A 13,980-nucleotide genomic window follows, 5' to 3' on the forward strand; every position below is an offset into this window, starting at 1 on the left:
AAAATTTTGTAGTTATCAAAAGTAATAAATAATAAAAACAATCTGTTCTATTACCCATTTTACTATAGGTTATAATACAGATTAGATAAAATAAATCTTTTAAAAGTACATTATTATCTATGTGTAGGTACTTTTGCAAATAATTGGAGAGTTAAAAACTTTCTTTCTGCTCTTTAAAACTTTCACCAATGACCTACTTGGTGGACTCACATAACACATTAGTACATACTCTTTTGTAGATATATCTTATCTGTGGTAAAGCCATTACAAATGGCGGCGAAGCGCGTACAGTTGTCAATGTATTTATTGTTGTAAATGTTAAATTGTATAAAATGGAACACGCATTGAACCCAAGACTTGATAAAGAAACAATTTACGAGATTTACCGAGCATGTCGCCTTTGCGGGGCCGGTGCTGGTTACAAAATGCCAATAATGCAAAACGTCATACACTTGGAGGATTCAGAAATAAATTTAAGCAAAAAAATACGGGAATGCGTGCAAATAGAGGTAAAATATTACATTTCATTGTTAAACATTACTCAAGGTTTGCGTACAAACAATTTTTCTCAGAGCATTATGTGCAAAAATGCGTTTTTCCACGTTGTAATTCAGGTATACGTCGTTACAAAATTTTATGTTTCAGATAGGATCTTGTTAGTAAACAACTAGCCTGGATCTTTGATAATGCTTAAAAATCTGCCTTAAACTATTATTAAGCCGGGCCTTATCGTCTATCTATAATTACTATGGTTATTTATGATATTAATCAGTGTCGATCTACGAGCAGAATTAGTCATTAGGTATACACAATAGATAAGTTGAGTCGCATTTCGTTTAATGCAGGTATGGGCCAAAGTGGGCCCCGTATCACTATTTCACTCAATTTGGCCTGGCTTTTAGATTGTTATAGATGTAAACTGTTTAATTTCAGGTGCATGCAGATGATAAGATGCCACCGTTGATCTGTGAGTTGTGTGTGGACAAAGTGAATGATTTCTACGAGTTTTTAGAGTTATGCAAGCAGACAAACAAGCGGACGAGGCTGAAGCTTGGTCTTCCCATGCAGACCACTCCTAAAGGCGTGGTAAATATTGTCTTAAATATAAAATAAAATGATTCATTCATCACATAGGCGAACAGTTGCAATTAGGTGTAGTCAAGTTACATTAGAATATTTAGTTACTTAAATTAAGTCACTTATATAACTACACATCGATATATATGTACTACGTACTAGATTTGGCATTCCGAACATTCACTGTCTTCAACTGAATTGAACTGCAATCCATTCAAACTGATTTTAGTATAGTCAATATTGACAGCTTGTGGTTGTGTATGGAATGTGACACATGATATAAGAACTCGAGTCTAAGTGTAAACCTGGATTTGAATAAAAAATATTTGTCAAATAAGTAAAATGGTTTGTTGTTCAAGTGAATAAATAGGTTATAACAGTGATGTTTTGGTTGCCATTTTAGTATTTTGAACAAATAGTTAATATGGACGTTCGTGTCTATAGAATATATGTCAATGTCGCAATACCCATATGACCCTGTATAACACTATCAGATGCTATAATTCCTTATACCACCAGCAGGATTCTGGAGACTGCATCTTGGGAGACACCGCTCCGGTCTACATAAATGAGGATTCCAACGAAACCTCCATCAAATACAAGAGTAAGACAAGAGTGAAAGAGAGGGAGAAAGAGAGGATGAAGGAGAAAGAAAAGCTTAAAACAAAAGTGAAGAATGAGCCGGAAGTTAAGATCAAAGTAATTTGCAATTTTAACTTATTTATACTTTTACTAGCTTTTGATCGCGGCTTCGTCCACGTAAAGGTTTCTGGGATAGAAAGTAGCCTATAACCTTCCCGGGGTCTTAAACTATCTCCATACCAAATTTCATGAAAATCTGTTCAGTAGATTTTGAGAAAATCGATAACATACGTACAGACAGAAAAGGGGACTTTGTTTTATATACAGGGTCATTTTGGCTTCGCGTTACTAAATGAAACCACATACTTGTCTTCACCTTTGCTGACATTGTGCCAAAAATCATCCAGTAATAACGAATATTTACACGAAAATTCCTGGTTTTAGTTTTCTGATTTTTTGATCATTTTGTAGTTTAATATTAATATAGCATATGAATGAGTATATTTCTGACTGAAAGTATGATGTTGCGACGAATTATCTTAGGGTAGTAATAGTGGCATTAGGCCGCGTAATATTAAAATTACTTTTTATTAATATTTATTTTGTTCTATCTTACACTTTTTTCATTTTACATCTACGGCTCAATGTTATTTCCAAGTAGATAAGTACGTGGTTTTATTTAGTAACGCAATGTCAAAATGACCCTGTATATAGACACTATGCAATTTTAACTTATTAATACTAGTATATGAGCTGATGAGTGCGTGTGTGGGCTCCAGTTGCGCCCCTGTCTACCACTTTGGTTATACTGTGCAAATGAGTGCAAGCAAAGAATTTTTTTTTATATGAGACCGTTCCTCTGATCAAATATTTACAGTTTTAAAAGTCTATTTAGTCATAAGATAAAGATATATTTATTTTGCAAATATGGACTGCCTCGGTGGCGTAGTTGTACGCCAGCGCTCTGAGGTCTTGGGTTCGAATCCCGGGTCGGGCGCGATATTTGGGTTTTTCTGCTCAGTATCAGCTCGGAGTCTGGAATTTGTGCCCGATATGGCGATAGGCTCGCCCCCTATCACATCATGGGACGGAACATACTTGGCGGAAAGTGGGTGCCCTGGTTGCCCCTCTGCATACCCTTTCGAGGATAAATGTGTGGTGTTGTGTGTGTGTGCAAATATAGATAAAACAGATAACCATAAATGAAATTCTTTAAAGAGACCGTATTCAACCAAAACATGGTATGCAAAATTATAATTTTTTAAAGTACTAGCTGACCCGACAGACGTTGTCCCGTCTTAACTATGAATTTGCAGCGCGCATTCTGTCAATCGCTGACAATTATTTCAAACAATTGGCAGTTATATAAAATTAATATTTTCGTTACATTTTCTTAAATTTTCAAATTTTCCGCGCAATTTTTTGAATTTTTTCTTTCATAAGCACCTTCTCCTGTCAATAACAAACACAACAAGAAAATAATAGTGAAACCGGTCCAGCCGTTCACGCGTGATGGCGTGACCAAGGGGAATAGGGATTCATTTTTATATATATAGATAATATAAGATTTATTCATGTCCGTTTATCATGTCCAGGTGGAGCCTCTGTCGAGCGACAGGAGTCGTGCGAGTCGAAGGCCGCCTGCGCCACCTTCCCCACCTCCCATAAGGGTCACTCGCACCAGCTGTGGCCCGAACGACCTCAACGGAGGACTTCAGGTTAGTGGGACCTGTGTCGGCTAATATTGGATATCTAAATTATTTGTATAGTATGTGAGTAAGATTGTCTATGGTTGATCAATAAAAAATATATATCGTTGTCTATGAACCTTTGTTGTCTACAATAAAAAAAAAGAATATAAAAAAAAATAACCACGCGTTGAGTACAACGTAATTTTATTTTAAATAACAAGCCCTTTGTTCGAATAAATTATTCGACATAAATTTAATTGGCAACACTTTGTTGTTCTTTGTTACTCTTCCGGTACGGCGGCGCATCAAGGCTGCCATGCAAATTATTTAATTGTTAACTATATATATGAAAATACAGTCCATTATGCAATCTGTTGCTTTTTCATTAAACACCTTTTTAACCGACTACAATTAGAAGGAACAGAGAGTGCTTGTGTATTGCACACACTCGTGCATTATATTTCCTGCATGGATGATGTTCGTTGAGATTTTTGGCTCGGAAAGTAAATAAAATTTTCGTTTTCAGGATCCACAGAAGAGAGCAAGACCAGCTCCAAAGAGTATAATGAAGAAGGAAAAAGAAGAAATTAAGGTAAATATGGAATGCAGATAATTTGTTATACGCGAGAAGTAGGCCAGACTAAGGCCCCTCAGGTACCAACGCAATGTCTATTTCTGTCAAGCAGTGTGTAGTCACTGTTGTAGGTTTGAACATTGTAGCCAGTGTAACTACTGGACATATTAACATCCTATGTCTCAGACGAGCGCAGTGGAATACCAAACACTTTGTTATTCAAGGTGTTGGATCTACTGTTTATGGATCGTATCGCTTACCATCAGGCGAACGGCATGATCGTCATTCAAAGAAAGAAAAAAAACTGCGCATGCGCATTCAACCAACACTGAGTCGATGACGTCAGCAGTCATACCACTGCACGGTCGTTAGATCACGTGTTATGCTGGCCATGCCCCTTTCTTCCCTATTTTACGCTAATATTTATAACTTACTTTTTATAATAATAATATCAGCCCTGTATTATATACTGTCCCACTGCTGCACGGGCCTCCTCTACTACTGAGAGGGATTAGGCCTTAGTCCACCACGCTGTAGTGCGGATTGGTAGAATTCACACACCTTCGAAATTCCTATAGAGAACTTCTCAGATGTGCAGGTTTCCTCACGATGTTTTCCTTCACCGTTAAAGCGAACGATAAATTCACAAAGAATACACACATGATTTTTTATAAAAGTCAGAGGTGTGTGCCCTTGGGATTTGAACCTGCGGACATTCGTCTCGGCAGTCCGTTCCACACCCAACTAGGCTATCGCCGCCCTAAACTTACTTTTTACTAATGTATTTTTAAACTGAATATCGCAGGCTTGAGATTTTCTCATACTTACGACCTATAGACGTTTGCTTCTTTGTAAAGTTTTCTGTTAAACTGTGAACAGTGATGTTGGTTACATGTTTAATGCAGTACATGTGTAATTTTAATGTGTAACTGTTTTCTGTTCCTTTTGAATAAAATAAAATTTTGTATTAATTTCAGGTAGAAGATGATTCATCAAGATTAAAAAGACTTCGAGAGAAGGATGTGAAAAGCGAAATACCAGTAAAGAAAGTCAAGTAAGTTCCTTACGTGCTAGGAGTTCGCCGCGGCTTTGCTCGCGTTAAAACCCTTTTTAACCATTGCATGCTTGTCATGTTAGGCGGCTAACATGACAGTAAGGCGTGTCACGGACAAATAACCTTGTTATAATAATACACAACATCACGCATTTATCCCCGAAGGGATATGCAGAGGCTCAACCAGAGCACCCACTTTTCGCCAAGTGTGTTCCGTCCCTTGATGTGATATGCGAGCCTGTCGCCATATCCGGCACAAATTCCAGACTCCGGGCCGATACTGAGTAGAGAAACCCAAATATCCCTGCCCGACCCGGGATTCGAACCCAGGACCTCAGAGCGCTGCCGTACCGCGCATGCAGTACAACTACGCCACCGAGGCTGTCATTTAAATAACATGGAAAATAAAACGTCTGTACTCAATCGCCATATTTTTATTTTATAGTGATGAGGTACAGAAAAAATTGAATCACCATATATCACAGGAGAATATAACTAAAATAAACATAGATAATTATTATTCTACATTGGTGTACAATATTTGAGTATATATTGATATACAAAAATTTCAACACAAAGTGACCTGGTCTGGTCTGATCTGGTCATTATTATGGATGACGATTTGTAGCCCCCAATTGATCCCAAACCTCGCCTCCTAAATGTTAAATTTATTTGCCCAGTTATTTTGAACCCTAAGGCAGTCGAACATCAACGTTGTAACCTATTCATGTTTATATTATGTGAGAAATAAATTAGTTTTCTTTCTGTTAGAATAATGTGTCAAAATCATCGATGTATATGTACTACGTACTAGATTTGGCGTTCCGAACATTCACTGTGTTCAACTGAATTGAACTGCAATCCATTCAAACGGAGTTCAGTATGGTCAATATGGACAGCTTGTGGTTGTGTACGGAGCGATCATGATATAAGAACTCGAGTCTAAGTATAAACATGGATTTGAATAAAAAATATTAGTCAAATAAGTAAAATTATTTGTTGTTCAAGTGAATAAATAGGTTATAACAGTGACGTTTGGTTGCCATTTTAGTATTTTGAACAAATAGTTTATATGGACGTTCGTGTCTATAGAATATACGACAATGCTCAAAATAAATTGAAATTACTAGCGACATCTGTTATACCTTTTAGTAGAGTGTGTAAATAAAAAAAAAATCTATTGCGAAAAGTCAACGTGCTTTAATACTTTCAATTTAGGCCTCCGAGTGACATAACAAAATCAATAACAGTTTCAATACAAATTATTAATAATTTATTTCAGAATATTGCTAGAACAATGCTCGTCAAAATCGAACAAGCAATCAAGTCCAAAGACGAAACCCAAGCCTCCTGCGAAGCGTCCTGCGTCGCCCCCAGCGAAACACGCCGCAGCTCCTGTGAAACATTCAGGATCGTCTACGAAAAATGCCGTGGCTCCTGCAAAACATACAGGATCTTCTACAAGACATGCTACAGCTCCTGCAAAACATACTGCAGCTCCTGCAAAACATCCGGGGTCTTCGAAACAGAACGCAGCTCCTGCGAGACGTCCTGCGTCTCCTGCGACCATTCCTGCAGTGCAATACACGTGTAAAATATGTTCGCTCGTGCAAAAGAATTCGCAAGGATATCAAAGTCATTTGAGATCGCATGTAGTGACTTTCACAAGGCCAACGTAAGTGTACTAATATTGCTAGCTTTTGCTCGTTTTTCCGCCCGCTTTGAATACCAGTTCTGGTATAAAATGAGATTATAATAGTATCTTTACCATGATATGGCGATTATACTAGCATCTTTACCATGATATAGTGATTATACCAGTATCTTTACCATGATATAGTGATTATACCAGTATCTTTACCATGATATAGTGATTATACTGTGGCCTTTACCATGATATAGTGATTATACTATAATATTAACCATAATAAAGTGATTATACTAATATCTTTACCATGCTATAGTGATTATACTAGTATTTTTACCATGATATAGTGATTATACTAATATCTTTACCATGATATAGTGATTGTACTAATATCTTTAACATGATATAGTGATTATACCAGTATCTTTACCATGATGTAATGATTATACTAGTATACTTACCATGATATAGTGATTATACTAATATCTTTACCATGATATAGTGATTATACTAATATATTTACAATGATGTAGTGATTATACTAGTATCCTTACCATGATATAGTGATTATACTAATATCTTTACCATCATGTAGTGATTATACTAATATCTTTACCATGATGTAGTGATTATACTAATATCTTTACCATGATGTAGTGATTATACTAGTATCTTTAACATGATATAGAGATTATACCAGTATCTTTACCGTGATATAGTGATTAAACTAGTATATTTACCATGATATAGTGGTTAATCTAGTATCTTTACCATGATATAGTGATTATACTAGTATCTTTACCAGAATATAGTGATTATACTAGTGTCTTTACCGTAATATAGTGATTATACTAGTGTCTTTACCGTAATATAGTGATTATACTAGTGTCTTTACCGTAATATAGTGATTATACTAGTGTCTTTACCGTAATATAGTGATTATACTAGTGTCTTTACCGTAATATAGTGATTATACTAGTGTCTTTACCGTAATATAGTGATTATACTAGTGTCTCTACCATGATATAGTGATTAAACCAGTATCTTTACCGTGATATAGTGTTTATAATAGTACACTGTTCCCAGCATGGCCTGCAACGCGTGCGGCGAGTGGTTCCCAACGTACGACGAGGCGTGTTCCCATCACAGGATGCACAAACACGACCTCGTGCCGTACAAGTGTAGAAGATGTTCCGGTGAATTCAAAACGCATCATAGTTACGAAGAGTGAGTGTTTTTAAATTGATTTTTATTAACCGACTTTAAAGATGAGGTTCTGGATTCGAACCGTATGTAAGTTTGTTGCGATGTTTTTAACTGCTGATGTTATTTGGATGAGGTTTTTGTTATTAAAATGTAATTTTTTACTGAAGGCATTACCGCTTTATTCATAGACGTTGTTTATCTAAGGACGGAGCATTGTGGTAACAAGTCTGGTTCTCAGCTTTGTTTATCTGTCAGCCAACTAGATTCAAGTTGTATCTTAATATTAGCCAATCACAACGGCCCTATGTCTACGCACTGCGAAGGCTGCCATGCCAACAGCACTGAAACAGACTTGTTATCACAATGCTCCGTCCTTAGCTAAATAACGTCTATGAATAAGGGGTTAGTGTATAATATAGATGAAGATCTCCGAAGAGACAATGAAACTTCAATGAATTTAACATGACCCATGATATGATGTTAATGGTCTTAACATGACCCTACGTTTGTTAGCCTGACAAAGGTCGGCTTATACAAACGCTTGGGAGTTTTGAGTGAACGCTTTATACTTGCAACCCTTGGAAATTAAGCGACATTACCATTAACTTACTAACGGGTTACGAACCTCGACCCAGGACGGTCTCTGAGACCAATAACTAACAGGAAATGACCAGCGAATGCTGCATTGTATATTTAAGTATTGTTAACACCATGCCATTGTTATTAATTGATAAAAATACAATGAATACAAACTTTAAAAAAAATTAAACTGAATTCGATAGCCCAAAAATAATTGAATTTTATAAACATATATTAATTTTACGTTTAAATTCCCAGCTGAGCTAACTAAATACAGGAATAAATATCGACGCTTGAAAGGCAATCATATCTAAGCGACAAACATACAGAAAATGAATTGTATAAATATTATGAATCGCCATTTTTTTCTGCGTCATTTGATCTAGGTTTTGTAGTTCTAGGACAATTTTAATAACATTAGGCTGTATCTTTATAAAATAAAAAGTTGAATTGTTACGAATTGTCATATTAAAATCATAACTTTAAAGCACCCTACTCAAAAAATTACTGATTGTCGCTTAGATATGATTGCCTTCAAGCGTCGATATACAAAAACTGTGTTTAGTCAAAATTCGGCACAGACTCTTAAGATAAAGTATATGTACAAGTATAAAGTTAAAATATTTTTTGGTTTTTGACCAGGACAGCAGTAGATAACGCCATTTTTTTATTTTGCTATTAAAAATTATAAATTTGTCATACCACGTCTCACTGTCACAACGCGTCACAACACGTCACAAAATGTCACACGGTGATATACCGCACAATTACAGAAATTCCGCAGGTCTTAACATGCGGTAACTCTGAATGTGGGATTGAAAACTAATCAGATCATGTCACGCGCCATTCCAGACATTTCGGCCAGAGTCAGTGCATCCCGTTCGACGAGGTGCCCGACGTTAAGTGCGGCGACTGTTGGCGGTACTTCGCGACGGACCGCCTGCTCATCGAACATAAATGCGCGGGAGAGGAAGGGAGACCAGGAGGTGCGTGTTGTATAGTCATTTAGACATGGCGTTACTAAATGAAATCACATTCTTTTTGAGATTACAATAAGTTACTCGAAGCGTAGATGTAAAATAATTTTTTTTTTTTGATTAGCGAGACGATCCATAGACAGTAGATCCAACACCTTGAATTACAAATTGTTTGGTATTCCACTGCGCTCGTCATGTTAATTATGTCCAGTACACTGGCTACAATGTTCAAACCTACAACAGTGACACAGCTTGGCGACAGAAATGGACATTGCTGTGTTATTCAAGCGGATTCTCACATATGAGAGACCTACCAGTAAAAATAGCATTTATTCATATGAGTACTTATATGTTGTGTAGTTGTTCACTATTCGTCACTATTTTATTAAGCCTAGGCAAAGTGTTTATTGTATTTTTGATTCAATGACTTCTTTTTATAGGTAAATGCGTAAAGTGCAACCGCACCTACGTGCTGTTGAAGAACTTGAGGCGGCACGAAGCCGCCTGCATGCACAGGAGACGGAGTGAGTGTAGTCACACACACACACAAACACACACGTCGTCACGCATTCATCCCCGAAACAGTCCTGGATTTGTAAATAAGCCGTATAGGCCGCGGCCTATGGGCAGCAGCCTCTTAGAGGCGACATATTTCAGAGGACGCTCACTCGATTTAATTAATCATTCGTTTAACTTTAGTGCCTTCCGTAATACAAACAAATGGAAAATTATTAAATATTTTAGAAACCTACATACATGGGGCGGCAGAAATAAAGTGGCCTACACTCATAAAAAATATAAATCTGGCATTGCCCCGAAGGGGTATGCAGAGGCGCAACCAGGGCACCCACTTTTCGCCAAGTTTTCCGTCCCATGATGTGATGTGAGCCTACCGCCATATAAGGCACAAATTCCAGACTCCAGGCTGATACTGAGCAAAAAAACCCGAATATCACTGCCCGATGATTCGAGCCCAGGAGCTCAGAGCGCTGCAGTAGCCCGTGCAGTCAAAACAAATCAAATTATTTATTTGTAAGCACAGCGGCGATAGCCTAGTTGGTTGTGGAACGGACTGCCGAGACGAATGTTCACAGGTTCAAATCCCAAACACACCTCTGACTTATCTAAAATTATGTATGTATATGTGAATTATCGCTTGCTTTAACGGTGAAGGAAAACATCGTGAGGAAACCTGCATACCCAAGAAATTCTCCATAACAATTTTCGAAGGTGTGTGAAGTCTGCCCGCACTACAGCGTGGTGGACTAAGGCCTAATCCCTCTCAGTAGTAGAGGAGACCCAGCAGTGGGACAGTGTATAATACAGGGCTGAAGTATGTATTACTTTTGAGAAACACCGCCACTTCAAAAATATACAATACCCTTCCCAATTTCCGTCAACGTGGTTGACTGTACGTGATATATCTTCCGCAGGCGTGGCGACAGCAGACTCCGAGATGGTGACCACGAAGCAAGTGCAGATACGCATGGCGCGCTGTGACCCGTTACTAGAGAAGGAAAGAGACGGACACTATGACGTCAGCGGTGTCACAGTGAGTTTTCTTTATACGTACACTTCAAAGTGACCACACTGTACTTTGCTTTTCATTGCTTTGAATGACGAGATGAGCTTGCAGTTCGCCTGATAAGCGATACGATCCATTGAATTACAAAGTTTTGTTTGGTATTCCACTGCGCTCGTCTGAGACATGAGATGTTAATTATCCAGCAGTTACACTGGCTACAATGTTCAAACCGGAACAACAGTGACTACACACTGCTGCTTGGCGGCAGAAATAAGTATTAAGGTGGTACCTAGTACCTACTCAGCCTGACTCACAAATGAGAGACCTACCAGTAGTACCTTACCAGCGTCTGCTAGTGAGCGGAGTGGGCTCCAATAGAATGTTGACTGCAAGAGATTTTGGAATATCGATAATAAATAAACTTCTTTTTTCCAGGACTTCGGCTTCGACCCGAACTGCATCTACCCTTACAAGACAATTTGTATCAAAGCAGAACCATTTGACGGAATGGTGAAAATACAAGAGGAAGTGAGGAAAGAATTCTGCTCAGAAGAGTATGTTCATTGGGATTCCACTGATAGTGAGGAAGAAGTGGATAGTTTAGTCACATTATCCCTCAAAACAATCTTCTCACAGAAGGTGTTAGGTCGTGTGCCGAGAAAGAGAAGGGTTAAGATAGAAGAAGACAAAACTATCGACGTATCTAGTGATGCGAATGTTTCAGAGGAAGGTTTTCAAGGTTTTAATTTGGTTTCTGAGCTTAATGATGTGAGCAGTAGGGTTGGAGATGTGTTAGACGCTGAGAAAGGCAGTATAAATAATGATTCGATAGTTAAGGATGTAACAGATGTTACTGAGAGATTAGACGCTGAAAAGCCTACAGCTGACAAAGACTGTCAGAATGGTGATGACTTTAATAATGATATCGATGATTTTGGGAATTCAAACCTCACCGGCAATGATACTAATGACGGCTTTGAAGATATCGACGGAAGTAAACTTATAGCTGCCTTGAATGAACAAATTGGTGAAGATGATGAAACTGAGGGTGAACGTAGCTTTAAAGACTTAGATAAGAATGAATTGGGTGATGAAAAACATAATAAATGTGAAATAAATGTTAATGAAGCGAATGAAAAATTGAATAATAATAAAGAACATTTTAATAATATTGAACATAGTGACGAAAATATTAATGATAAATGTGGAATAAATGAAAGCAAACAAAATGAAAAATTGAATGATAAAGAAACTGATAATTTTAATGAACATAGTAAAGAAATAGATAAAGGCAGTGAAGAAATAAATAGCAATAAAGACAAAGATTTGAAAGATTTAAATTCTTTAAAACATGATGAGAATTTTGAAAACGATTCAAATATAAATAATACAATACAAAATGAAGTTAAACACAGTGATTTTGAAAATGCATGTCTACCCAAAGACAATAAGAATAATGAAAACAATGTCTCAAATGTAAATACTTTAGAAATTAAAAATAATAATTCTGCGTGTGCAGCAGAATTAAGCGAAAATGGTCATGAAAATGAAATCGAAAATGGGAAATGCGAGAAGCTGTGCCTAGAAGATTTGCTAGAGAGAGATCTAGAAAAGAATGACAGTTTAAAACACATATCCGATGAAGATTATAATTTTGATGTTTAATTTGTTACCGTCGCCGCACTATCAAATGGAATATACCTGCAAATGGTATACTGGAATCCCCCGGCTTATCGACTGTAGGACCTCGCAGGAAAGTTGGGAAGGAAGTGTGTGAAGGAGAAGGAACCGTCTCAAAATAGGAGGAGGGGAGAAGACCAGGAAATGTTCACGAGCACTCATAGGCCTCGATGTGTTACAACTATGTAGGCTTACCATAATTACGAAGAGCCAAACCGCCGGGACGCAGAAGAGAAAGAGGCTCATTTTCATTTTGTTTTTCGCTTAATTTGTGTTTTTCATATTTGAAATGCAATCAAATATATTATGAATTGAAAACATATTAATAAATGTGAATATATTTTTTATTAAAAAGAAAAAGAGACTAAGTACAATCACCCGGGACGCAGGGACAGGGATTTCAAACCGGGACTATCCCGGTCAAACCGGGACGTATGGTAAGCCTACAACTATGAGGTGTACACTGAACTGTGTGTCTAGAGCGACAAATGTCCCCCGTGGAGTGAATGTAGAGACAGCGCACGGAATTGAGTAGGGGGAAGAGCGGGGTGGTTATGGAGATAGTTTGAGTCCCTGGCAAGGACCTTTTATATCGAAAAATCTTTCACACGGACAAAACCACGGGCAAATTTATAAAGTGTGGTAATAATTTAAGCATCAAAACGATATGATCTTTAGCATGTAAGAGAATTTGTATAAATGTATATAATAAATGATTTATGACTTTGTGTACAATTATTGAGTGTTACTACTTCGGTGGCGTGGTTGGCATTCGCGGTATGGGAGGTCCTGTGTTCGAATCCCGGGTCGAAAATTTTTAGATTAAATTGCGCGATCAACAAAAAATAATTACATATATCTCGTTTATTGGATTGAAAATTGGGATTGAGATCGGTTATTGAAAGCTGCTTTAAATGAAACCACATACTTCTTGACAATAACACTATAAGTTACTTGAGCCGAAGATGTAAAATAAAAAACTAAGTTTCTAACAAAATATTAATGAAATTAAAAAAAATCTACGCGCCCTAATGCCACTACTACTTTAAGTGAATTCGTCGCAGCGACATCACACTTACAATTAGAAATACACTCACGCACACGTCATATACGAACTAAACTACAAAATTATCAAAAGTCAAAAGTAAAACTGGTAATTTTGGTGAAAATATTCGTTAAGGTTGTAGCTTAAGGTCCATTTTCATACTTGTTTCACCTTTAATCTGGGTAACTAAACAAGTATTGACGAGTAAAGAATTTAAATTCACGTCTAGTTAGTGATTAGTTCTCGCAGTTGAAAGAAAAACGTAAAAATAATTAATAATCATGGATATTTCGGCCTTTAAAATTTAATACGACGAAATTTTAAAGGCCGAAATATCCATGC

The 13,980-nt window shown here is 37.1% G+C and overlaps 1 protein-coding gene across 2 annotated transcripts; it reads left to right on the forward strand.

Moving 5' to 3' along the window:
• The first annotated feature begins 241 nt into the window (after positions 1 to 241).
• On the forward strand, positions 242 to 13,329 carry LOC115454059. Of its 2 annotated transcripts, none has more exons than XM_030182803.2 (12): positions 242 to 509; positions 934 to 1,086; positions 1,597 to 1,776; positions 3,255 to 3,377; positions 3,877 to 3,942; positions 4,902 to 4,978; positions 6,261 to 6,653; positions 7,713 to 7,853; positions 9,264 to 9,397; positions 9,829 to 9,912; positions 10,822 to 10,940; positions 11,349 to 13,329. In XM_030182803.2, exons 1-12 carry the CDS (start codon positions 333 to 335, stop codon positions 12,576 to 12,578), a joined length of 2,877 nt encoding a protein of 958 aa, XP_030038663.1. In that variant the 5' UTR covers positions 242 to 332; the 3' UTR covers positions 12,579 to 13,329. The 2 variants fall into 2 exon arrangements, with proteins under 2 accessions (XP_030038663.1, XP_030038664.1); XM_030182804.2 differs by having other exon boundaries at positions 1,600 to 1,776.
• Positions 13,330 to 13,980: the final 651 nt, after the last annotated feature.

Source organism: Manduca sexta, chromosome 1 (genome assembly GCF_014839805.1).
Source record: "Manduca sexta isolate Smith_Timp_Sample1 chromosome 1, JHU_Msex_v1.0, whole genome shotgun sequence".
Classification (NCBI taxonomy): Eukaryota; Metazoa; Arthropoda; class Insecta; order Lepidoptera; family Sphingidae; genus Manduca; species Manduca sexta.

Coding starts and splice junctions, on each gene's coding strand:
- LOC115454059 (XM_030182803.2), top strand. CDS start 333: ATGGAACACGCATTGAACCCAAGACTTGATAAAGAAACAATTTACGAG. Junction 510..933: donor GGGAATGCGTGCAAATAGAG/GTAAAATATTAC, acceptor GTTTAATTTCAG/GTGCATGCAGATGATAAGAT. Junction 3,943..4,901: donor AGGAAAAAGAAGAAATTAAG/GTAAATATGGAA, acceptor TATTAATTTCAG/GTAGAAGATGATTCATCAAG.